The 25,909-nt window shown below is 42.7% G+C and overlaps 1 protein-coding gene, 1 long non-coding RNA gene and 5 other non-coding genes across 12 annotated transcripts in view; all 7 read right to left on the reverse strand.

Moving 5' to 3' along the window:
• Nucleotides 1–211: 211 nt before the first annotated feature.
• On the reverse strand, nt 212–4,345 carry LOC134620298 (uncharacterized). Of its 2 annotated transcripts, XR_010092104.1 has the most exons (11): nt 4,289–4,345; nt 3,629–3,803; nt 3,374–3,421; nt 2,759–2,790; nt 2,522–2,568; nt 2,294–2,321; nt 2,069–2,108; nt 1,187–1,235; nt 846–904; nt 644–671; nt 212–440 (listed from the first exon to the last, which is right to left on the reverse strand). It is a non-coding gene; the product is annotated as an uncharacterized LOC134620298 (long non-coding RNA). The 2 variants fall into 2 exon arrangements; XR_010092103.1 differs by lacking the exon at nt 4,289–4,345 and having other exon boundaries at nt 3,629–4,282.
• On the reverse strand, nt 517–591 carry LOC134621815 (small nucleolar RNA SNORD47). Its single transcript, XR_010092534.1, has one exon. It is a non-coding gene; the product is annotated as a small nucleolar RNA SNORD47 (small nucleolar RNA).
• On the reverse strand, nt 2,173–2,255 carry LOC134621816 (small nucleolar RNA snR60/Z15/Z230/Z193/J17). Its single transcript, XR_010092535.1, has one exon. It is a non-coding gene; the product is annotated as a small nucleolar RNA snR60/Z15/Z230/Z193/J17 (small nucleolar RNA).
• On the reverse strand, nt 2,392–2,472 carry LOC134621817 (small nucleolar RNA snR60/Z15/Z230/Z193/J17). Its single transcript, XR_010092536.1, has one exon. It is a non-coding gene; the product is annotated as a small nucleolar RNA snR60/Z15/Z230/Z193/J17 (small nucleolar RNA).
• LOC134621814 (small nucleolar RNA SNORD79) lies at nt 2,637–2,719 on the reverse strand. The gene has a single exon (XR_010092533.1). It is a non-coding gene; the product is annotated as a small nucleolar RNA SNORD79 (small nucleolar RNA).
• On the reverse strand, nt 3,498–3,567 carry LOC134621820 (small nucleolar RNA SNORD75). Its single transcript, XR_010092539.1, has one exon. It is a non-coding gene; the product is annotated as a small nucleolar RNA SNORD75 (small nucleolar RNA).
• A 2,112-nt stretch (nt 4,346–6,457) lies between the features above and the next one.
• osbpl9 (oxysterol binding protein-like 9) overlaps nt 6,458–25,909 on the reverse strand; it is a 36,613-nt gene continuing 17,161 nt past the window's right edge. For 3 of the 5 annotated variants that reach the window (XM_063465847.1, XM_063465850.1, XM_063465849.1), the window contains 20 exons: nt 23,069–23,164; nt 22,638–22,685; nt 21,559–21,588; nt 21,420–21,470; nt 20,873–20,911; nt 16,487–16,577; nt 15,682–15,786; nt 13,059–13,218; nt 12,797–12,909; nt 12,501–12,619; nt 12,302–12,387; nt 12,027–12,207; nt 11,793–11,877; nt 11,414–11,524; nt 11,268–11,331; nt 11,027–11,167; nt 10,851–10,929; nt 10,666–10,757; nt 10,442–10,577; nt 6,458–8,471 (listed from right to left, as the gene is read on the reverse strand). In XM_063465847.1, the coding sequence (XP_063321917.1) occupies nt 8,397–8,471; nt 10,442–10,577; nt 10,666–10,757; nt 10,851–10,929; nt 11,027–11,167; nt 11,268–11,331; nt 11,414–11,524; nt 11,793–11,877; nt 12,027–12,207; nt 12,302–12,387; nt 12,501–12,619; nt 12,797–12,909; nt 13,059–13,218; nt 15,682–15,786; nt 16,487–16,577; nt 20,873–20,911; nt 21,420–21,470; nt 21,559–21,588; nt 22,638–22,685; nt 23,069–23,164 (1,902 nt within the window). In that variant the 3' untranslated portion in view covers nt 6,458–8,396. Of the gene's footprint in view, nt 8,472–10,441; nt 10,578–10,665; nt 10,758–10,850; nt 10,930–11,026; nt 11,168–11,267; nt 11,332–11,413; nt 11,525–11,792; nt 11,878–12,026; nt 12,208–12,301; nt 12,388–12,500; nt 12,620–12,796; nt 12,910–13,058; nt 13,219–15,681; nt 15,787–16,486; nt 16,578–20,872; nt 20,912–21,419; nt 21,471–21,558; nt 21,589–22,637; nt 22,686–23,068; nt 23,165–25,218; nt 25,595–25,909 lie in introns of those variants that run through there. The other 2 variants (XM_063465851.1, XM_063465848.1) reach the window with 2 other exon arrangements.

Consider the following 25,909-nt stretch of genomic DNA (forward strand, 5'->3'; position numbering starts at 1 on the left):
CGAACTCCTTTCCATTACACAGCGTCACTTCCGGCGGAAAGTCGTACACTTGCTCTCAATCTTATTTACTTTTCATAGTTGTGTCATTAGGCTGTACTACTCCACTGTTTGCACACTTGGTTTAGTAACATAAAATCAGTTCATTTGGCGCTCATACCCATCGCCATCACCCACTGAGAAAGGGAGAGGAAGAAAAACAAATGCATACAAATGGGTCAAAAATATTTTATTATGTTACAAATTGACGTCAACAGGATCAGGTCACAATCCACACGTAATAGCATGAGCAGTGTCTGAAAACGGATTCCTGCAGGTGAAAGTCTGTCAACATAACATCCCTTTCCAGCTTTTGAGGAAGCAGCACCAGACTGTACCATTTAGATTTATTATGAAGTGACAGACTTGTGCTTGATTGTGCTTCAGTGCCTGAGGCTTCACACCTGTGTAGAGAAGAAATCATTAAAATACAAGTACAGACTACTAACAGAAGAGGTAACTAGCAATTAATGACCACATGACCTCAGAAAAAAGTGGAACGGTAAGGGTTATAATCAGCTTAAGTCATCTGGCAAAATCAGATCATCACTAGTCTTGTGGCCACCTTGAAATAATCATGATTCAGGACTGGACAAAAAGCACTCACCAGGTAAAGAACTTGATCTTTTCTCCTTCTGAAAAAGAAGAATGAAAAACCTTATTACAAGTCAGTGATTGGCCGATTCATATTTTATTCACTGGGTTGCTCAGTGACAGACTGTCCACATGAGTGTTCAGGTCAGACATTTGTTGTAACATCACTGAACCCCTTATGGCCATCGTGCACTTTTAAGTCAGTTTTTTTTCACCTCAGTCACTCTGGTTTCGTCCACACTGGGTCTTCTCCATCCCTCACACAGATTACAACCTGAAGATACGAGAGCATCAGTCAAACATGCACATCAACTGTAAAGACGAAGGAGTCTACACTGACCTGGTCAGCTAGAGCTAATAAACAGACTCCATGGTTCAAAGTCAGTCTGTACTTTGTCATCACACAGGCCAGACTACAAGGATCAAATGATCTTTACTGCAAGAAAGTGATCCCAGAAAATATAGAAGTGGCTCCTTCAGACCCAGCTCTAAACCTCAACAGCACGAGGCCCATTCTGGGTCTGAGGAGCTAAAAATGACACGATTTCATACTCACCATGAGTGTTTAATCTTCTGAATGGTGATGAGTCGCGAGCCCGCTCGTTCTGTAAAAACAAATTAAGTTTCAGGTAAATTTACAGGACCATGCTCACTTATTTTCCCCAACATTAAAAATCCAGATCAGAGTCTGTTACAAATTATCCTCAACTGGATCAGCGACCTGATTCAAACTCATCACATCTGAATGATGCTTAGCTGCTGTGCAGGGATGTCACCAGAAATGATACTTAACGCTAACATTTGACACCAAAAATCTGAGATCACTTGCTTTTCTTTGGTACTGCAGGTGTATGTACTAAGCAGCCATATTTCTAGATACATTCTCACATATTAAAGGAGGAAATCCAAAAGGACAGGAAAAACTGCCCGTGGAAAAGGACCATTTATGCAGCTGCCATAATAGCTCTGCTTAAACTCATAAGGCAGAGTTCTTATTTCGCTATGAATGACGGTACTTTACACTTTTTAGGTGGAGTAAGCGATCAAAGAATGATGCAGTTTCATGCAGTCCAAGCACCACAAGTTAACAAAGCACTTAAACTTCAAAGACTTAAAGGTGAGCAAGTTTTAATTCAAGGCATTATCCTGCTGACCATTGAGACTGTTGTTATTCCATAGGTTAAATGGTTTGCTGTGGTAATTCTAGTCATGCTTATCCTATTGTATAATACGTCTATAATTGTCTAATTACCACACCATGCAATTTAGTCTGTGCCTTGTTAAGTGTTATTTGAGATAAATTATCTGCCACCATGTCAGTGTGTAAATGGACATTTTGTCTATCAACTGTATTGAAATGTTTAGTTCTATTGGTGCAGACCATCAGGTTTTTGATACTGTGACATCCCCACTGCAGTGTTCAAGATTTAATGCTTACCAGCAGAGCAGCAACGAGTCAGACAGCAAGGTGTTCACATCTGAAGAGAAAGAACTTAATTATCACTTTGTTTTAAACACGTCAGTGATTGTGGGACTACAAAAGTTGATGCTCAGCTAGGAGCGAAAGACAACAGTTATTCTTCATAGTTTAATCTGCTGAACTATGCACTCATCACTGCATCGAGCTTCATTAAAAGAAATGTAGAGCAGGATTTCAACTCACCTCCACTTTGCCTTTTGTGGGACTCTTTCTGAAAAAATAAAATATATAAATAAGTTTAGAAAGAACTCAAACCCAGTGACCCTCAAAGGTTGCAGAGGCCGATACATCAGCTAGGAGCGAAAGACAACAGCGATTCTTCACAGTTAATCTGCTGAACTATGCACTCATCATTGCATCGAACCAGTTTGATTTTTACAGACCAGCTCCTCAAAGAAAAAAAAAACCTACCTGCAGCTGATCCAAGAATGCACATCTGGATCCAACATCAGGACCATCTGCAAAGCACGAGAGACGCATCGTTGAAGAGTCCAAATTTTAACATGCATGTATGTAATATAGTTTTAACTGCATCAGAAAAAAGTCCTCTTTCACTCTTTTTCAGAGAGATTCCCATTGTTTTAAAAACAAAAGTCATCATTAACAGTTTCTTATAGCAACACATGATCAAGAATTTACATTCATTACCTGTTAGCGATAGGACTCGGACCTGAGGACACCTGTGGGTAAAAATAAAGTGATTAAAATGATATAAACTTTTAAGCTCACAGGTTGGGAGTAAGTAGTGCCTCAGATAATGCAACTTGGTGGTTGGAGTATCATCATATCTTCTCAAGAGTAGCAAATAAGTGGTCATCACAGGAGCACACATTTATGGCAAAGACTGATGCTTCCCTGAGGTGTTGGCAGAGAGAAAACTACACGTGTAGATCAGGACTCCAGGAACAGCGTTACAAGTCAGTGTTTTTGGCCCAATATTTAACATTTTCATTTAAAATAGATTTCCTGTTCATTTGTTGTACATTGTGTACAAATCACACTTTGCCAGTCAAATGAAAACAGTAACATCCCCATTAGTTTTACAAGCAAATATTAGTTTATCCATGCAAAGGCACACTGGGGTTATTAATACTTAGGTTTGAAATCTTTGTGTCAATATGCCCCTGCACCCAAGCAATTAAAAAGGCATCTTCAATTTCATCCATAGGAATTTTATCATTATAGTTTGATTTAAGAGTGTAGTCTCTCCACAGCGAACACCTTAGAGAAGCATAAGTTTCCTCTGCAAACACTCATCCTTACCTCCTCAGTCCCCTACAGACAAGTCATATCTCTGGTCTTTCACAGCACCTGTAGAAACAGTCTTGTTAGGACTATTACAATGAATGGGAAAAGCAAGAAACTCAAAAGAAAAACTATATATGGAAGTCTCAGTGTTGAAAATGCTCAGAAATCACTTCTGTCCACTACTCTTACACTTTAAATCATCACCGACTTCCATTTAGGGAAACAAAACAAAATAAATAAAAATTCAGGGTTTAAAGAAGAATGCCTTACCATCGAGCATCTGCTGATTTCGAGAAGTCAGGATGAGCATCGTGATCCTTCATCTTTGAGGATCCGTCTGTAGACCTGCAAACATTTAAACCCTCCTGTCGTGTTCACATCCATCCCCTTTAGTGCTCCGGCTCAAAATTCACTGCAATATTTTTGAGTGTTTTAAGGTGTAAATCTGTCAGATTTAACCCAAACACGACAGGAAGGTTAAACATATTTTTAATTAAAATCCTCATAACTTCACACAATTTTATACACCCACTAAACACGCTGCATGGCCAGCAGCAGGAGCCGTGCAGCTAAGCTGCTCGGCCCACAGTTTCTTACAGCCTTTGCCCCGTCTTGTCAGGAATGTTGCCTTTACTTCACATCGACTCAGATGTCCCTAGCAACATTATGTCATCATATGTAAGCGGGACTAAACTGCACTGAGGCTGCTTTTAAAACAGGATCTAACGATCTGCAGGCCAACACGCGACCTGTTGCACGTGGATGACGCCTGCTAGGCTAACGCTTATTAGCTCTAAAGAGCTTCCACTTAAAAATGCCACCGAGTACAACGTTACCCACATGATAGGTTAACAGTTATTACTGCGGGCGTACAATAAAGTCAAAAACCACGAGACAAACACTAAAGCTGAAAAACTTCGACCAACTCACCTGCAAGTCGTCCGAGGAATGAGGGAGAGAAGCGGGCGCGAGGCGCTTTTATAGAAGCTGCCGCACAGCCTGATGGGAAAAAATATGTCTGGCTGAGCAGCGCCCCTGCTGGACGAGTCGGTCTGTGAACACGCAGCGTGTGCGACATTTTTTTGTGTTTTAACTGAATACTTGTGCCCTGAAAAATCTCTGCTTTGATTCATTTGTAATTATTCAGCTGCTCCCTTTAGGACATCTCTCCTCTTCTGTCACACCAACCACCTGCATCTGCATTTCCACCTTCACAGGGAATGGATGGAGCTAGCTCCACATTCAGCATCTTTTGTGTATCCACGGTTCCTCCTCTGCACAGGTCCAAACCAGCTCAGGTTCAGCTGTTCAACCTCAACATTATCTTTAACTCCACTACCTTCCACTCCACCTTCTGTGCTGCTGTCTCCATCATCACAGGTCTCACTAGTAGCTTGTAAACCTTCCCTTTCTGTCACAAATCACCCCTGATACTCACCTCCACCCACTCCACCCTGAATGCACTCTCTTCTTCACCTCTGTTGTGCGCCGTTTGTTGCTTTGGATGGTTGACCCCAGGTATTTAAACTCATCTATGCCTCTACTTCTCCAGGCTCACCTCCACCTGCTGCCTACTCTCACTACAGATCACAGTGTCATCTGTGAACATGAGAGTCCACGGAGACTCCTGCCATGTCCTCATCTGTCAACCTGTCCACCACCACTGTAAACAAGAAGGGGCTCAGAGCAGCATCACCCCCTGCCTTGAACCCATCTCACTCCTATCTGATAATGAATGCTGAGAGAGACTCACTTTTCTGAATGTTTAGCATTTAACATTCTGTTAGTTCTGCATACCATACCTGTAACCAAGGCAGTTACCTACCCCCTGGTGTTTTTGACCTAATCACCTCTGTATTATTTGTCTTACTGTTTGATCTTCTCACCCTACAGGCTGTTGGTGCCGTATGTTTAGTCTCTTTTTAGCAACCACATGTAAATCATACCCTGCACTGATTGTTGTCTCCTCCTGTTCTCTTGTGACACACTCTCTGGGCTTGCAAGCCCACCGTTTACCAGGATACTTAATGAAGAGAAACAGGATTTGGATTAATTTCTTCATACTGTCTCACCCTCTTCATACAGAACCACAGTTCCTCTCTATCACATGCTTTCTCTACCTTTGAAGCACAAACAAGTACACAGGTACAAAAACTGTGTTACACAGTGTAATCAAAAAGCCTTTTTTTTTTTAAATTATTATTAAAAGGCTGAGATAGAAAGGCAAGGGTGACTGGTATATGTAAAAAACCTGCATTAACTGAGGTGAATTTTTAGATTTAGAAATTTTCATTATTATGGATTGAAAAACTTTTTTTTTTTTACATAAAATGTCAAAGAACCCAGACTGAGCCAAAAAATATGAAAACATTAGTCTGTTTGTTCAAGAAAGTTACATCAATTTAAGATGCAATCTCCTCCTGCTGGAGCCTGCAGGCACACTGTGTCCTGCATTATTATTTAATCTGCAGGTCCCGCCTTGCAGACGCGCCTCGTGTCAGGTTCTATTTTTAAAGTCCCTCGACACCTACACAAGTGTTTTTGAATTCCCTGCCGATAAAGAGCGCAGTGAGGTGGAAGAAGGGCCGAGCTCTTCTGAGAATAAAAAGATGTCAACAAACTGAGTGCGCAAATATAGACTGGAACGGTGTAAGCATTTCCACCACACTAAGTGCATCAAAGGGGTAAATTTAAAAAAAGTATGGTTTAATCAAACTGCTAAAATCAACAGAGCTCAGATATTTTTGATAGCTGGGTGTTTAATAAATAGTTATACATTTGATCCTGGAGGTGGCAGGATACGTACGCTAGGCTCAAAAGCAGTCCCCTGATAACCTACGAGGCTGAATAAACAGACTTCGTGTCACTTCAAGTAAACCAAACATCTCTGGGGTTTAGAGTCCGGCTGAAAAAGAGAAAACACCCGGTGAGCAGCAGGTGTTTAGCTGGAAATGTCTTGTTAATGCCACACGTCAATTGTGTGATACCATCATGTCAATATGGACCAAAATCCCTCGAGGAATACTTCCCACACCTCGGTGAATCTAACCACAGCACCAGCATGATTTAAGGGGAAGCATGACAAAAAGCTCACAGGAGTAAACTCATGGAGATTTAATATTTTGCATCAATAAACAGGAGAATTGGATACAATCAATGGTTATGATGAGAAGGAAATAAAAAATACATTTGTTTTGATTGCTCTCTATCATACTGAGCAGAACTGAAATGAATGGCAAGGCCTCCACTCAGACTTTACAAAAACAAAACATGGAAAAAAAATACAAAGAAATTTATTAGAATCCTTCATGTTGATTATTTTCAAAAGGCATTTTTGTCTGATTCTGATGGAGAATTCAATTCAACAAGCGTTTCGCTGGATTTGCATACAGCACCAACTATATGCTCATCTCTGCAGATCCCTTCACCAGATACATGAATATATGGCTTAAAGGGTCTCACTTAACACAATGGCCAAATATTTAGGAGATACAATAATCAAATCACAAAGATTAAAAAAAGAAGGGGGTCAACAGGGGGGGCTGTTGTGAGCTTGCTACAGCATTTTCAGGGGAAGATAAATATATATATTTTTATTTCTTCATCTCATCCAACTACCATTGCATTCAGATTCAACCGATGCAGCTGTAAATAAGAGAAAGAACAATGGTTCAACAAAGCTGGGGGTGTACAGCAGGATAAATATGTGGTTCTGAAACTTGGAAAAAGAAGATTCAACCAGCAGAACAACGCCTGGACTGTAGCAGCACTATGAAAGTGCACCAGTGTTTTTCAAGGCCGTCTCACGTTTTCGCTCTCTTCACACTCTGACAACGTGCAAGCGAATAACGAGGCGACCCACTCTGATCTGAAGGGAAAACGAGGATGTGTGATGTGCAGAACAAAACCAAACTTTACAGACTCAGTTCGAGCTTTACGTCCTCTTCATGGACCTGCTGTCCAGAAAGACAAAAGTATGTAAACAATCATTTGTTCATAAATGCCTTCAAAACCTTCTCAGAAGACTGTTTTGGTCTCTGTCCAGACAAAAGTCCCTTCAGCCTTTTCTCTAAACCTTTTTTTTGGCATAATGGACAGAATTTGTCCTCCCACAGGCAAACTTTGTTATTTCTATCAGTATTGCATATTTGAAATCAGCCACAACTCTCGAAATCAGCGTTTAGATGCTATGGCTTTCTGCAGGGCTTCGTTTCTGGATAATACTCGAGACACAGAACAGCGAGAGCGATCCAAATGGGTGGCAAAGGTAACTCTGAAATGGGAACAAAACATTAAAAGGCTAAATGGAATGACTCCTAAGGATGTAAAGGTTCAGGTTCAGATCCTCAAATATTTTTTTACACTATTGCCGCAAAGAAAAATAAACAATAAGAGCATTAGAAATAAAAAAAGAATATATATTTATATATCCATCATATGTATATCTATATATAAACAGTTCTAACTAGTTGCAGGCAAGCAGAGATTTTCCTCTCCCGCCCCTTTAAGATTCATCCGTTCCACCGTTATAAGGCTGTCAGACTCTGGGTGGGGGCACCAGCTTTCTTTCCTCAGTCACCAGATTCCCTGAGATGTAGAGCGCCGTTTTATTTCTCGTGCTATTACTTGAGCCGAACACCATCGACCACAGACCCCCCCCCACCCCCCCTGCAAAAAACTATAGATGTAGGGAAGGAGTGTTGCTCTGGCTCATCCTGTGGAGCTGCTGAAGGGTGTGGACGAACGGGAGGCACGTGACCTCTCCACTCTGTGATGCAGAGTCTCATGTTGGCAGGTGGCGGGTATCGGTGGATGAGAGACTGACCAAATAAGGAGAGGAGCTTTACTAATATTCATGTTACATCTTTGATGCTTTTCATTCATTTCCATATTGTTTTACAGTCAAATGCAAAGCAGTGTAGAGATTCAATCATCAGTCATTCCAAGGCTTGAATAACAAGTGGTTTCTGCAAAAGAGTTCTTATGAAGACTCTGTTGTGTGTGCATTCGTGATGCATTCGAGTGTGGCGCGGTCTTCTCAGTGCCTCTGGGAGGCTAATCTCTTTAATAGCGGCTCGTCGTAGACCCAGCACTCCCCGTCCTCGTGGAATAGCTACAGAAACACAGAGCAATGAGAATTATTATACTCGATATCTGAAGTATTTCTGAAAGTAAAATTACAATGTTCTCTCTGAGATGTGTGGAATTTAAAGTTTCCGGTATGGAGAAGGCTAAATTTCCATTGCCACGACAGTTATGGCTGCGATATGTCAAATACACCGTGTGTTTACTTTCCTTAGTGTCCATGACGACGACACAAGCTCAGAGAGAGAGAGACGCGTGTTAGCTCTGATGGCTATTTGGTTCTGAGAAAGTGCAGTATTTATGCAGAGTATTTATGCGCAGTATTTATGCAGAGTATTTATGCGCAGTATTTATGCAGAGTATTTATGCAGAGTATTTATGCAGAGTATTTATGCAGAGTATTTATGCGCAGTATTTATGCAGAGTATTTATGCGCAGTATTTATGCGCAGTATTTATGCGCAGTATTTATGCGCAGAGTATTTATGCAGAGTATTTATGCAGAGTATTTATGCGCAGTATTTATGCAGAGTATTTATGCGCAGTATTTATGCAGAGTATTTATGCGCAGTATTTATGCGCAGTATTTATGCGCAGTATTTGTGCAGAGTATTTATGCAGAGTATTTATGCGCAGTATTTATGCGCAGTATTTATGCGCAGTATTTATGCGCAGTATTTATGCGCAGTATTTATGCGCAGTATTTATGCGCAGTATTTATGCAGAGTATTTATGCAGAGTATTTATGCAGAGTATTTATGCAGAGTATTTATGCACAGTATTTATGCGCAGTATTTATGCAGAGTATTTATGCAGAGTATTTATGCGCAGTATTTATGCGCAGTATTTATGCAGAGTATTTATGCAGAGTATTTATGCAGAGTATTTATGCAGAGTATTTATGCGCAGTATTTATGCAGAGTATTTATGCACATGATGCAAGAAAACTGTTTCCACTAAACTAGTAACAACCTCGTTTCACCACTTCAGACAAAAAGCAGACTGCTGAATATAACCAGGCTACAAAAAAGGGGACACTAGCAGATAGTGACGCCTGACCCAAACACATTCGCCAACTAGCTGCACTCCACAAATCAGGAGGATCAAACGGTGAATAGAAATTCCTGATGCCTGGTCAAAAAGCTTGACCTAAGATCCGGTTGTTGCTACTTTTCCTTAAAAGTTCCACAGAAAACATTACCTGGGTGTCTTTTGTGCTTACATTAGCTGTGTAATGAACTGGTTCTTCTATAATGCTTTTCTACTCTACATACAACATGCCTCATTCACCCATTCGCACCCGTCATACAAGCACTTTATTCCATGCTTAACACTCCAATGGATGCATCAGAGAGAAACCTGGGGTTAGCATCTTGCCCGAGGATGTTTGGCATGAAACCAAACCACCAACCTTCTGATAAGTAGATGGCCTGCTCCACCTCCTGAGCTACAGCCACCCCCATCTCACTGGATATATTGCTGTGTCACTATTGCTGCACTATAATGCTGCTGGTGGCACCTTTGTGGCGATAGATTCACACGTTAAGTGGGTAGCGTGTCATGGATGACAGCAGCTCATTGGAAAAGAAGGATAGAAAGCGTCCTTCGTGTTGTTTGCACTAATAAATGCTGCTCCTGCCTGAAAGCTGCACTCACCAATAAAATATTGCTCAGCATTTATTTTCCTTTTATTGTCATAAATATGATTATTGTACACGTCCTTGAAATGAAGCTACTTTCAGCTGCTCCCTGGTCACTGCAGCGGGTAGCTCTGCACGTTTTCATTTGGCAGATTTTTACGCTGGTTGCTCTTTCTGATGCAACCTAGAAGTGATTTGTGTCTCAAGCTGGAATCAAACCAGCAACCTTTCACGTGTGTTTGTGTAAAACACTACACTTTGGAGCCACACTGCAAATTTCCTTGAAATATCCTGACAGAATTTTAAAGCTATATTGCCCATAATACTCAGATCCCATGGTACGCTAAGGAAATCCTCACCCTGGTCTCCCACTGCTGCTCCTTCTCCTTTCTCTCTCTGGCTTCAGCTCTCTGTTTCTCCTCCAACCGGTGCTTGGCTTCTGTCGCTGCATCGATGTCTTTTATCTTCAGGTTCAGAGTCACATCCTTCCACAGTCTAAGAGGAGTAAAAGTTCGAAAGTCAAACATTTAGAGTTAAAGGTTCCTGTGAGACGGCTAAGGTCAGACACTGATCCTCTCCTCACCTTCGAGACTCGTACTCGAGCTGGTCTTCCAGCTTCCTCACTCTCTTCTTAACGATGCCCATCTTCTTAGTGTCTATGAACACCGTGTTCTCCTAGAAACATATGAAAACATGTTCACACATGTATTAATTAATTTAAGGTGGTGATTTCCTACATTTTGTAATGTAAAGAAACAAAGGACTCACTCCAGTCGCCCATTTAGCATACATGACTCCGTTCCACTCTCCCTCAATGGAGCAGAAAGACTTCTTGTCGTTTGGTGAACTGCGGGGAAAAAACAAAAACCAGATGTCATCTTGTGTATTAAAGAGCGGACTCTCAGTAATCCTTATATAATGTGATATAACCACATGGCTCTTACAAAATCTCTGCAGTGATTCTGTGCTTCTTTCCACCATAGAAGGGTTTGGTGTGGAACACGATGTTAGCGCTGTAGCCCGACTTGGAGCAGGAGATGTTGCACTCTCCACCAAGCTCCACCCATGGCACAGTGAGGATCGACCTGGACAGACAGGCGTAGGTCAGCGAAACAAAGTAACGACCAACGCAGACCAACTGAGCGATGACACAGGCGAGCACAAGGATGCATTAACGGCACCTACCTGCCATATCCGTTAGGAAAGGTGAGAATGTAATGCTCATCGTGCTCCAAACATGACACGCAGCCTAGAGAGAGACCAGAGGTTACTTAACACAAAGATTCACTGAATCACACTTATCAGAGAATATAAAGCAGAGTTTAGTGTACCTTGACCGATGTTGTGGACACCTATGGACATGCCCAGAAACTTAGATTTAGTCCAAATGTGAGCGTTGAACTGGATCTTCCTGCTTAAGCACTCTGCGTAGAACGCAGAAACTACAGGGAAAAAATGCAGGAAATAATTAGGAGTGGTGCAAAAACAGCAACATATCAGCGATCGTGCAGAAAATAAAACCAAAACATTTGTGCACAAATAAGACTGATTATGACATCCATATCTGGTTAACGCTTTTAACGTCAAATAAAAAACTGATAATTTTACAGCGGTTACTTTTCTAAAGTCTCCACCACACTCTTCTGGATCTAGATGTACAATGGTATGAGCAATTCTGCGTTTACACTCAGAAGAAGGTTCAACACTTACTGGGCGGGTGGTGAGAGACCTGCTCTGCCACAAAAGACACGCTGTTGGATGAAGCCCAGGGAACCGGGCCTTCTGATACCGTCTCCTGAAATGTGCGAGAACGAAGCACATTGAGAGGAGGATTGCGATTCTTGGTTAGAACTGCAGATCGATGATTCAGGAACTTGTAAAAGTAATAACTGAAATTATTACTGGATCAAAAATCTACTTGACCGCAGTGACAAACGGTCTCACCGTAGGTGGCGAAGGCTCCTCTGTCTCGCTGGGAAGGTCCCAGTGGCAGTAGAAGACTTCTCCTAGGATTGGGTTGTACGGTTTCTTGGCGACTGAGCCTTTCCTTCCGGCATGGAAAGCCGACAGGTACCACTTCACCACATGCACCATGCGCTCCCTGGGCTCTGGCTGCTCAGCGATACTAAAAAGAAAAAGAAACAAGTACTGAATGACGACCCTCATGTCAGAGTGTGCATGTTTAACAAAAAATGATAAACAACTGAAATGGTACGTACCTTACAAATAAGTCGGGGTGTGCAAAGAAATCTGCATACATTTCTAACAAAGACCTTCTTTCTAGGATGAAGGTAGGCAGGACCACCTGGGAAATACAGTGAAGTGTTGTTAAAAACGAAAACCTTAGACCGACAGCGCTGGAGAGCGAAACGCTGCGACGGAACAATTAGGGCGGCTAAGACGCTAAGAGGTCCTGACCTTTGTGAGGTCCATGCCCAATCGAACTTGAGACAGCAAATGCATGATAACGCTCTTGTGCTCTTCCACAGACTCCCCTTCACCGTCATCGTCACGGTCATCGTGACAGTCAAACTGGTCTGAGGACAAGAGCAGAGCCAAAGTTTCATCCAGCCACATATTTCACCATCATGTAGTAAAATATGATTTAAATAACGCCACCTCCTCCCACATAAACTGATCAGACCTCATGCTAATCAGTGAGGGACAATCAGCTGTGATGTAATCACGTGTCTCGTGAGCATTTTCCTTTTTACCCGTGTCTGTGGTGCCATTGGACATCGAAGAGTTGAGGGACTCTGTAGTGTTGGGTCGTTTCAGAGCCGTTTCTTCATTAGTAAGGGGCGAGGCAGCTGGAGGCCCTGAGGGACTGGGTGCAGGAGGAGGAGCAAGGAAGCAGGAAGCAATAGAGATAAAGGGGATAAAGAATAAATATAAAATAAGAGGCAAACTTCTCTGATTGCAAATGCTCTTGCTGTTGGATTTGCTATAAACAAGGCGGGGTGCTGCTGTACTCACTCTATGCAGTGTTTGGGGGAAGTGTTGCTCTGGTAAAACTCATCAGCGTCATAGAATTCGTCCTCACTGGAGGAGTAGGAGAAGTCTGGCACTGAGTGTGAGGGGAGGGGGATGTGAGCCGGGGAGGCGACACCGCTGCTGGGGCCTGACGGGCCACTCCCTAAAAAACATATACATAAAAAATTTAAATCAAACAGTGTGCCTCATGCCATCACCCTTCTCATACATACAGTATATGTATTCATTTATCATCCCTCAATTATATCCGTCATCCGCCTGTCTGTTTGGTAGGAGGAGCCAAAATGGCTCTGTTGATGCAGAAGCTCGCCGGCGCCTGCCCTACATGATGTCATGGTGATGAAATCAACATTATATTGTTCAACTGGAGCCCCCGTTTCCCAGCTCTGCTGTTCAGCAGGATGTGCTCGGCACCATTAAGCCGCCTTAACATAGTGATGACTTTCTCTGCAGAGCGTATTGACAGTACTCTCAAGCATGCAGCCTGTCTCCTTATTGCACAGCACAGCATTTTAATACTGCAGCCTCAGCAGAGAAGGCAAACAGGCTGCAACCTCTGCTTTCTGCTCATTTTAACTTACGTTCAGTGACACGCTTTTACTCATTTAACAAAACAAATGACCCCCAAAATGCTCCTAAAAATAGAATTTTTGTTAACGACATTTGTAACCTGTAAAACTGCAGTAAAACCCATTTTCACAAGTCTACAAATTAGGACTGCCACGATTACATCGACTATCAACATCGTCAACGACAAATTTAATAGTCGACGGGTCGACTATGTAAGATCCTGAAAGACGCAGGAATAAGTAGTAGGATTTAAGAGTGTAATAACAGAGTGAAACAGAAGGTGGCAGCACTGCATCTACAAGGATGCCAGCTGCAGTTAAACCCCGAAGAAGAAGAAGCAGCAGTGTCCGATATAGCTGTGATGTGCGATACCACTGATTTCCTTTCCGATACCAAGTAAAATTGACTGGTATCGGAGGAATCGATATTTCACTATCGACCCGCACATCACTAGTGTCCAAATTCAGGGGCCGCATCCTTTGGAAGCCACATTAGTAGGCCGATAACGTTACAGTGATGCGACGAAGGCTTTGCAAAATCGAAGACTCCTCCAAATTTGGCCCACAAATGTGTCCTCCTTTTCCCCAGATTTGAAGGATGGGTCGGGTGTATCCTTCATGGCCCAACCTATCCCAGAATTCATAGTGCGGCTCAGCCAATTCCAGTTTCCAACAATGGTGGCAGCTCCTAAGTTTTAATATTACTCTTATTCCTCTTTCTGGGTCACAAAATAAACTTTTAACATATTTTCAGGCCAGAATGTAGCTGTGTAAAACTTCAAATATCTGCTCATTTATCAAGACACCACATATTTGTAAAAGTGCTCTGTCGTCTGTTACCCACCAGCTCGATAGCTAGCCCGGGGTTCAAGGCTCGTGAACAACACCAGACTCCCGGCACATAATTTTTAGATCCCCGCGGTCTTTCGGTACTACGATTAAACATGATATATAAGTCACTTAAAATCTTATTGTTTGGCTTTTTTCAGCATTTTATTTGTTCCTAAGTAAATCGGTTTGGCTGAGATTAAAGTTATAGTTTTTACACAGCTGAATAAACGTCAAACAGAAAACTGATTATCAGAAGTGTGAGACGGTCGAGAGTTTACTCCAGTGTCCTGTTATATTTTAGATAGCAAGGAGCAGACGGCCGAGTTTATTATTAAACTCCACCGAGACAATCTGCAAATTTCATTAAAAGTTTAATAAACATCTTGTCTTTATTTTTAGTTAGCACCTTAAACACTTAAAGCTGTAAGCTAATGATGGTTATATAAGAGCAGATGCATGCTGATGCAATAAGCTGTACGTTTTACGTCCAATGGATGCACGACTAATCGCAAAAATAATCAGTGACTAGTCGACTATCAACAAAATCGTTTGTGGCAGCTCTACTACAAATAGACAAAGACGGTACTAAATGTCATTTAAAGTAATTGTTTGAAGGTCAAGAAAGAAATGGAAAAAAACAGGATCTTCTTTGGCCACTTGGGGGCAGTGGCATCAAATTATGTAAACACATTTCACCCAAATCACCTTCTTAAATCTACTATTACATGCCCATGCTACTGTACTGTTTGCTATGTGATTGTGGTCCATTGTTTGGCGGCTCCTAAACAACATCAGAATAAGCGATTTAAATAAAACCCATCAGGGTGCCAAGTTTGGCTGCTTAACTCCTGATAGTGTACGAAGAGTCTGAGTATGAAATTTTGAACTTTTCATCAAACAGCTCAAATCAGCAGATCGTCAGGATCATATCTGGTTTCCCTGCGCTTACCATCTCCTCAGGGAAATATCCGACTAATCAGCTGTTCCACATTCCTCTGTTCAGTAGTCGATTACTGTTTACCATTAAAAAAGGTTGTGTGCAGTTTACAGATCACACAGCTACAACAACAACAACAAAATAACTAAACAGACTCTAACCTGCTGATTGAGCTGATCGGCAGTATGAGGAACCCGTTTCAATAATATATAGCCATTTCAGCATTTCACAAAAATTAGTCCAGTTCATGAGATTGAATTGAATTCACCTGTGCTGTTGGGAGTCGGGGTCTGCAGACTGCCCATCACTGTGACGACGGGACCAACAGGTAACGTGGAGGGTCGTTGGTCTGATTTGCACACCTGAGACGCGTCTTTATCACACGAAGAGAAAGCAGAGTTAGCGCCGAAGCCTCGAAACGAAGCCAGACCCCATTAAAAGCAGCATCTCATGCCACGTGGCAGGGCGCTGCAGACAGAAGCTTCATCTGTGAGCGGGGATTACACCGTCTATTATAAGAGACCAAAATTAGAACGGCCTACTTTGCACTGCTGATTTTTATAGCCTTTTTTTTAGTCTAGTCATAGTCATCTGACTAAAATAGCCAAAGATTTAGTCAGAGTTTAGTCAAGACATGTGAGTATTCTTATTGACTGGATAAACCATATTACCCCACAAAACAGGAATCTGCGTCAACACAGATCCTTAATTTAAAAGAAGAAGGAGAAGAGAGGGAATAATGTTGCTAAACCCTGTGACTTTTAAGGGTGTACCTTCAAATACTGAGAGAATATTAAGAATATTTATCAGTACTGGTGATGGTACTGTCATACTAGAACATGTTTCCAGTTGCAGCTGAAACATAATTTCAAATGTCATCTAAGGACAGAACACTGACAGATTTGACACATTTCTCTAACGGTTCTGCGATTACAATCCCAACCACAGGAGGAGCTGCTGTCACCTTTAAGCATATAACACAAACAACCTCTCAGCATGATGTCTCAACACATTAAGTGACAGCTGTTACTTTTAAATGTCTGGCACATGCTGAGGAGGCAGATGTCTTGTACCTGGGGGTAGTGTTGTCTGTGTTGGCATTGTGTTCACTGCTGGAGTGTCCAGAGGGGGCTGGTAGATCCCATCCACTGGGTTGATGGTGCTCTGGAGGAAAAAACCAAACAAACACAACAATGCCCTTTACAACAAAAACCGACATCAGAGCTTTGCTGCAACAATCACACACACAGACCCACTGCCTGCTTACTGGTTTAGAAAAAACTAAATCGAAAGCAGTTTGGCTTTTAGTTTAGAAACAGTCCTACTCTTCAAGGATCCACCTGTTCCTTTATCCTCTCAAACCCAGAAGGGGAACAGTATGACCTGATCACAACTCGGTGCACCTATGTGAAGAGCGAACTAAAACAATGCATCGTCCAGCCGGCGCAGATCAATTTCCTCGCACTCGATTTCCTGGAAAGAGCGGCGTTACCAAGCTTAATTAACGCAATCAATATGAAACCAACAACACAGCTTGAAATGCAAACGCTAGGAGTAGCTCTACACAACTGCTAACGTTGACTCTTGAACTCTGAGCAGCCTGTTTCTTCTTTAACAAGGCCTGGGGGGGTCGGAGGGGGGTTAACAAACACTACAGTAGGTAATCATTTGTAGAGGCCTGCCTTGATCCGTGGCAAACGCTGCATGCATATAAACAGCAGCCTGTTGACACGATGTCATGTGGTCACAGCCCCAACGACCCATCTGACAGGAACACCAGCAACCACACGAGATAAACCAAAAATATCTCGACCATCGTTCCCCAGCAGCTTACCGCCAGGAAACAACATTTAGTGACATTATAACTCAAACCTGCAGTTTCTGACTTTTACACTTTTTCTCTATTTTGAGATCATCTGAGCTCAGCAGGAACACAGCGACTTCGTGTTACGGCTGTGAGATTAGGCCGAGGTGTGACGTGAGATTTTTACTGAACTGAGTTATAGGAATTACTCTGACCTTGTTTTTTTTCCGTTTATAGGTCAAGATAACTGACAATAAACCTTTATCTAAACGCTAAACAAAAAAGATACAATCAGAGGTCAAGGATTTGCCCTCCCGTTCACACTTTTCCCCTCCTATCTCCAGACTTCCTGCGTCTGTTCTGTTCTTTCTACTTCTAATGGTTCCAGTGTCCACATGCCTTCATAAAAGTGACTCGACGGCTTCTAATTAGATCCAATTACAGATATATACTGACCAGCCTATGGCTATGCAAGCACGACATGAGAGGGAAAAAAAGCACGTGAAGAAAAGAGCAAGGCCATCAAAAAATAGCTAAAAAGGGCTTTAAACTCTGTAATGATCAATAACCTCTCTACCCCCCCAAGTGAACGCAATATTAATGCAATGAGCAGCTCTCACAGCAGAGCAACCCCTCAGCCACCCATAGCACATAAATTATTTTGACAGATAACTACTGAACATGCTTCTCGTGAGCTTGGTTTAAACAATTCTTGCACTTTGCAGCAATTCCCCAGGCAGTGCAGTTTGACAGGGTCAAACGTGCTGCTGACGCCTCGAGCATCTTAAACAAAGGCCTACGGTGCATGCATCACTGCTATGCAGGCACAGTGACAGCCATTCAGCAGAGGTACGATTAGTGGAAAGCCTATGGCATACAAAGGTGGCACGTGCAGGTATATGCATAGGCAGAGCTTTCGCTGTGCTATTTATACTACATAATACTGTACTTAATGATAACAGATTAAGCCAGCTGTAAGATCAATGCAGTAGTGTGAGCTAGCCGGCTTACGTGGAGGTCTTGCTTAAAGTGGGAGGTTGTGTCGTATTAAACGATCCACAAACACTTCTCAATCCCTTGCTTTTTCCAAAGATGGATTGGCTTCTTTTCATTTAGCTCCACTTTTCTGTTTATCCCTGAGTCAATGTTTTCTTTTGCTCTTTAGGCCTCACTTTTCTGCCTCTTCCACCTTCTGTTGTCCCATCTCCTCTGGGTGCAAGTGTGATACTGCAGTTTCCCAAATATATGCACCGTTTTCATGATACAGTCAGACCGATTGATAAAACTCCCTTTATATTTATAAACCACAGAAATAAGAACAACATGGACATGTGTCTGTAGGTTGTCAGTCATCCAGGTCATAGTAGTCTAAAGAAAGGGATTTGGACTCGGAGAGTTCCACGATTCCCTCTCTGGCACCTCAACCCACACTCACATCTGAAAATCTAAAGGTCACATGACAGGATGAGGCAAAGTCTCAGAGCGGTTTAACCCCAAACTTCTGGTGGTAATGGCTTTTTTCACAGTTGTCTCAGGCACACAGTGGATCAAAACCCTCTTAACCGTTGACATGTGTTTAAAAAGGGCAATATGACCCATCTGTTGCTCTTAATGTAGTGATATCCACCTTCAGTTTATTCATTTTATTTATTTATTTTGCAGGTCAACATACAACACATACATACAGTAGCAGACTAACAGGTAAAAGCCAACTTTGAGCTCTAATAAAACCTGCGCAGCACAGACTGGATGAGGGTCGGGGTTATGTAGCGTCAGAGAGGAAAGTCAGATACTCTGGAGAGCTTCTCTCAGTTACCCTTGCTCACATAGCAGTGAACAACTGAACCTGCCATCAGCCATAATTAGTAGTCATTAGTATACATGAGACACATAATCTGGTCTTAGGTCATAACAACGGCATCATGGTTTATCGCCATTTTAGGTCTGGTAATTTTTAGAGCTGTTTTATTTTGAAGAACGGTTAACAGGAACCCTTACTGCTGAAAGCTTTAGTGGTTCAAAACATGCGTAAATCCTGTTGTGGCCTTCAACACGAATATCTGCAGAAGCCTAGGAGTGCTTTCTGCACGGCTTTCCAGCTATTAGTGCTCAGTGGTTCAATAAGCAGGCAGTGTGAGAATGACCGATCAATGGTGATCAATGGTGACTTCGATTCCTCTAATTAGTAAGTGAAGTGATGGGCAACACTCGTATACGCAGGCATGCGATCACACGTGTCCCATGTGCACTTACACTAGTGCATCTCAGAACACCGAGTATTGTGTAAAGGTTTATCTTTCATAATTTAATTTAAAGAGATAAACTTTCATATATTCTGTAAAAGTGAGATATTTCAGGCCTTTATAAGCTATAAACAGCCAAAAATTTCAGTATGTCAAATTATTAGAACGCCTTCTCAGATCAAACAAAAAGGATCTCCATGTGCCCGACTTCTACACTACACTGAACATCATCTGTATTTTTGGGTCAGGGGTTTCTTCTATTCCTCTTGAACAATGGTAGAGGCACTCTTGTCCACAGTGTGGATAAAACACAGTGGATCAACCATCACCAACACCAGCAGATGACACGGCACCCTAAAATCACCCTAAAAATGTGACCACAGCAAAGAAACAAAAAGGGAAAAGGAAAATAAACTGACTTTGTTCATTAATAAAACTCACTGGGAAGTCTGGGCAATGAGCTAAATTTACACTTTACAATACGAGCCCACACAGTTGTGCTAATCAGTTTCTTTCAGCAGCATTTCTCCATCGTGTGGAAAAATGACCCACTGTTACCACTGCACTTCTTTTCCTTATATTGCGATCTCTCTGGGATTAACTGTACAGCGGCAGAAAGGGGAATTCTCCTGGTCTGGCCCACTTAAGATTAAAGCAGCTGTATGCGGTCCATGAGATATATGGCTTGGGATTACAGACGTGACGCTCTTACCTAAAGACGTCTGTGTGTGGACGCTGTCCGCTTTTCCTGACAATCCACTCACGGCTCAGGTAATTGCTACTGCTTGTGCAACTTTTCCTACCACACTTTCCATTAACGTGCTTTAAAACAGCTTTCCTGTGGCATAAACTCGATCTTCATCTGGACAACTGTCGAGTCAGCGTTCTTCCCAACGACTGTGGTTACTAAACTAAGAATGAAGAGTAATTTACTCACACTGAAAATAAAATACTTCAATAATTTGAGGAACTGAATTTCAGATTTTCGTGAGTTATAGGCCATCATCAACAAAATAAAATAACACTCATTTACATGAATGTTTACCTTTTTGAACAAAATGATAAAAACAAACTTTTCACAATTCTTGACATTTTTGAGATGCACTAATATACACTCTACAACAATGTGCATTTTGTGTAGCACCATTTGCACATATACATTTCATGTCTTCATGAAGGAAAGAATAGTTACAAAATAAATAAATATTAGATTTTAGAGGAAAATATTGATTTAATTAAGAAGAAGGCAGCGGGAGACATGAAGGAAAGCTTAGATCCAAATTAGATGGCATGCACTAAACAGATCTGGTACATCTGCTGGTCTAAAAGGAGAGAGTCTATTAAGCGAGAAAAGAAAGTTAGCAGTTTGTTTGATTTCGACTTTTGTCATGGACAGAAAGGGTCAAACTTACTATAGGTCCGTTTGCGTGTTGCTGTTCGTTACTTTGGTCCTTAAAATTTTAAGAAGACAGTGTTAGACTCATTGTATGTGAAGGTTCAAGAGTCATTTCATAAAAGCATCCCGAGCATCTGCCGTGGTGCGGTGCAAACGAGGCCCGGGCCTCTCGCGTGGAGCTCCAAAACTTTCCCCAAGTTGCCACATACAGCGATCCTTTCATCACACGGTCAAATCCAGACTTGCCGCTTCTTTCAGTAGTAAAAATGACAGGATTGCACTATCGTGTGAGATAATCCACGTGTGTGTTTTCTGTTTTCCCTTATCAAACAGCTAATAAAGCAGAAACGATTGCTCCACTTCCTTTCAGAAAGCTGAATAGAACATGTGATGAAACGAACACTGGGCAACACCCTCACCAACCACCGACCCGACTGCAACTGTAAGCAGGGAACTAGCCCAGGGATGCGAGGTAACACACAGTGCACACTCATGTGGTTTCACAAGAACAATGGTTATGAAGAAATGGCAAACTGCAGAGAGCGGACTCGTGCTGTGCTTACCTTGGCAATCTGCAGCAGTACAATACAGTGCTTGATGGACTCTACCATACTCTGAAAGGGAAAAATCAGAGCAATTAATTAGGAAGGAAGTGACTTCTAAACCCAACAGGAAGGAAAATGTGTTCATTCTCTGACTTACACAAGTAGTCTCCTTCAAATGTTCAATTTTCTGTCAAAAGAACAGAAAGAAGTAAACATGAGGTTAAAGAGCAGAAATACTGATGCGAGTAATGACGCCTGACTGGCTTCAGCTGGGGCTTGAAACTCCAGCTGTGAAAGGTTTGATGCAGTCGGCACGAGCAACAAGGTAAAGTGACCAAAAGCTGGTGTTAAACTCAAAGAGGAAGTGGACATATAACACCAGAGACTAGTGAGACGCTCTGAAGGTTAAACTCATCCAACAAAAGCGTTTACACCTCTAATCTTCAAACGTTAGAAGATCTGCTCGGAGAACTGACCGGGCCTGAGAGGAGCTACAGAAGGAGGAAGAATAAACTATCAATTGTAGTTTGAACAACAGTCCCTTGTTAAGTGACTGAGAAAATGAACCACAAACTCAAAAACTGAACTGCTGAATCGATCAACCTTGCAGTCGCCAGCAGCTCGGCCCAATCAGACCCCAAAACTGGTCCAAGGTGAGGGCAACGTATGGTGTGAGTAGAGGTGGTGATAAGTTTTGGTTAAGCTTAAAGCAACACTGGAGAACAGACGGGTCCGTTGTCAGGACTACTGATCTTCTTCATGCATCTTTCCCCCATAAAGACGACGTCTGATGACGTCCCCTGTACCATTAATGAGTTCTGACACCTCAGCATTCATAAATAAAGATGTGGTTTGATGACTATTAGAGTTTCTGGGATTTTCCAACAGTAGCCGGATAGGCAGAGACTTCCAGTCATTTTGGACTCTAAGCAGGCCTGAAATAAAGCTGAAACCACTCAGTTAAGGAAAGCACTTCAAGGGTTACTCCTTGAAGGATTTATTTTTATTCTTCATGGCTGATAAATAAATATCGAGGGGACTGAACTTTAGCTTTTGAAATAAGAGGATCACTTCTGAAATCACTGCTGCTTTAGGCCAGTTTGGAACAGAAATATCTGCGATACACCGACAGCTATCGGTTTTCATTCGCCCCCTGCTCCTTTGTTAGAAGCGGCTCTAATGATGCTGGACCGGAGAGGCGAGACGCGAGGACAGAGCTGCACTGCTGGTACTCACTCTGCGTGATTCATCCTCTTTGCAGTCCTTGATCTTCTCATCAAACAGCTGTGTGGACAAGAGATGAAAGAAAGGTTAAAAAACAGAAACATGGAATAAGAGCTATTCCACTGTCAGATGAGTGCCTATGTGTACAGATGACACAGTGGAAAACTACTGAGAGCTTATCTAAGGAAGGACATGTTATGTGGTTTCCTTAAGATGCTGGAGACGGTGTCTACTTTCTTCAAATACAGTTATCTGGTTTGTCACCACAAATCTAACTCACAAGAGCTTCTGCTTTACTGAAAAGTAGACTCAGATGAGCAAGGAAATGCTCGCTGACACAGATTCAATCTATAAATATAGGATGAGAAACCACTGAAATCTACAACATCTATATCTACATCACAGTGTGGTGTGCACCACACTGGATTTCCTTCGTGTCCTACCTTTAACTGATCAATCAGAATCTGTAGGTAGGCGTCAGCTTCAGCTAGCTTCTTGTCAAAGTCTTGAACACTAGGAACAAATCCCGTCTCAGCCTCCTAAAGACAAGGGAAGAAACACAGCTGAGCATCGGTGCAGTCCTCGACGCAGGTGTTGCAAAAGGTATTTGCATATTCAAAGTAAAGCACAAAACCACAGCCCATAAATCCAGGGCCGTGTATTCACATATTTATCTGTTCATTTACCAAAAAACAAACAAATAAAGGGGAAAAAGCCTCTCATATCCATCACCTCCTGGTCAGGTAGGCTTTATAAACTGTTACACAAAACGGTGGAGAGAAACATCAACAGTTCAGGAGAATTTTCCAGCAAGGTACCGTAGTGGGGGAGATATGGGTACTATTGTTTAAAGGCTCGTCTACATGAAAGGCCAGCAGGTCTGTCTGCTTGCCTGATGGAGGCCAACTCGTTTCAGGCTCTGAAACAAAACTGAAATCAGGACTCATGACCGGTTCGGTTCCAGACAGAACGTAACGGGCTGAGGTGCGCTCAAATTCATTGTTTGTTAATTAGCTTCCTTTAACACAGAAAATTTTGTTACATAATACCCATTAAAAGGTAATTACTAGACTATTGGCAGAACAGACGTGACCAGGCATCTGTCTGTGCTCACCCACCAAAGCACCCAGAACAATCCAGTAAGCTGTGACACAAAACCAAAAGACAGGAAAATGGGAAAAAAATAATTCACCCTCATTTAATCACCGAGGCTGTCAACAGCAAGGACACCGAGTGCCAGCGAACACACAATACCCGCCCTACGTCAAGCCAGCAGACTCAGGAGATGACTAACGGTGTGTGTCAACGCACTTTACCGCTTTACAGCAGTTACGTGGAAAAACGCACAACACCTGAAAAGGCGCTCTGTCAAAACGAAACAAATGCTGTCAAAAGTCAAACTCTTATCAAACCGTGGTGGATGTCACTGCTGCTTTGGAGCTGCCATGTTGCAGAGTCCAGCTGCGTCGCGAGGTTGAGGTGTGTTTTCTTGCAAACGAATGTGCTCTCATAGGAAAGTGAAGAAAAGCCATCAACCCAAAGCCGCTCGCAGACGAGCTAAAGTTTAAGCTTTAGAAAAACATATATACTCAGCAGCCATGAAGCTATGAGGGCAAACTTCCTCAAAAGGATCAAAGGTGCTTGTTCAGCTTAAAGGGGGAAAATGTAGCTGTCTGCATGAAGGCCTGAGCAAAAAAAGAGAAAACAAAAAAGAAAAAAAGACTGTTACTGTGCGCCTCTGGGGGTTTTCACCCAGACTGGCACATATCTTGAAGAAACTTGCCGGATAACTCGCTACACTGGAAACATATAAGTGGGAGTATTATTCCAGTAAGGCATTGCATCATGACACTTTTCACGGGAAGCAACCAGTGACACGCAGCGAAACACAAGTCAGAGCGAAAATGTTTACAGGAAACTAATTTCACAGTAAAGTGTTACAAGACAGATTAGAGATTAACCACCTGAGGCTCGACGTTTACTCTGCACTGTGTGAAAACTCAAAGAACAGAAGTGAACAAGACTTTAAATACACATGGAGAAAAGTAAAGCTGACACTACCTGCAGAACAGCCTGCTCCCCTATTACTACTGAGCAAATGATGTGTCCTGTTTTGACAACACACATGACACAGGGGAAGTGTTTTTTCTTTCTTCTTTTAACGTTTGGAAGCAGAAAGTCAGAGGCAGGTGGTTGGTTTATAAACAGCCACTGTATGACCACACTGTAGTGCTCACTTCTGCCCTGTTCTGGAAATATTCCCAGACTTCCACTCCCACTCGTTTGCAGCGCACAGACTGTCCATCCCTGTGACACAGCAGCAGGGAGATTTTAGCGTAGCCTCCAGTGTTAAATTAAGGCAAAAAAAGAAAAAAAACAACCCACCCACCCCGCCCCCCACACCCACAGAGCAGACTTTACAAACAACACTGCCCTCGCACACTCCCCCCTCCCTCACCTGTCTATTTGTCTTTCCACACAGTGTGACCCACTTTAAAAATGCTGCTGTCCCAGTGGCGCGCTGCAGCCGCTTAGCTTCTTCCCCTCGCTCTGCTGCAGCGGGGTTTTTGCCCGTCTGTGTGTTTTTACTTACTGGGTGCCGTGCTCCAATAGACATGCTGCAGTAAGCCAGTACATCTCTCAGTCCATTTAGCAGAGCGCAAGGTCGCTTTCTCTTTCTCTGCCTCCGTTACTCTGTTTTCCCCACAGCTACAAACTGCCAGCTCAGCTGAAGTTACATTCTTTCTTTCTTTCTTTCTCCCTCCTCCTCCTCCTTCAGCACCACAGAGAAACAAAACAATTTCCTCCTTTTGCTCCCCACTGCAGTGTGCCAACGTAACCCTAGCAGCCTTCAGACTGTTAGCGGGGCTTCAGCAGCAGTTATCAGCTAAGCGTTTGGTCTGAGCCGAGTTAATCCAGGACCCTCCCCTGACAGGAAAGCCACACTTCCTCTCGCACAGGCAGACGAGAAAACACACAAACCAACAGCGAGCGCTGAGAGGCACGAACATTAACAGCCACGAGGATTGGCTGAGACAGCCGAGGCAGATGTTTGGCCGATCGAGCAACCGGGTCTTGGATTGGGTAGCTGGGTCATATGATGCTTCGACAGCAACGCTGCATAGGTGTGCGCATGTATGTGTGTGTCCGCACCGAGCACGCAGGCACACGCGTAGCACATCAAACGGATTTGCCACCAAAGGGAGAGAGGGAGGGCGAGCAGAATAAGAAAGGTGGGAGGGAGAGCAAAGCTTGGTTATGAGGATGAAGAGAAGAGAGGCGAT

Source organism: Pelmatolapia mariae, linkage group LG23 (genome assembly GCF_036321145.2).
Source record: "Pelmatolapia mariae isolate MD_Pm_ZW linkage group LG23, Pm_UMD_F_2, whole genome shotgun sequence".
Classification (NCBI taxonomy): domain Eukaryota; kingdom Metazoa; phylum Chordata; class Actinopteri; order Cichliformes; family Cichlidae; genus Pelmatolapia; species Pelmatolapia mariae.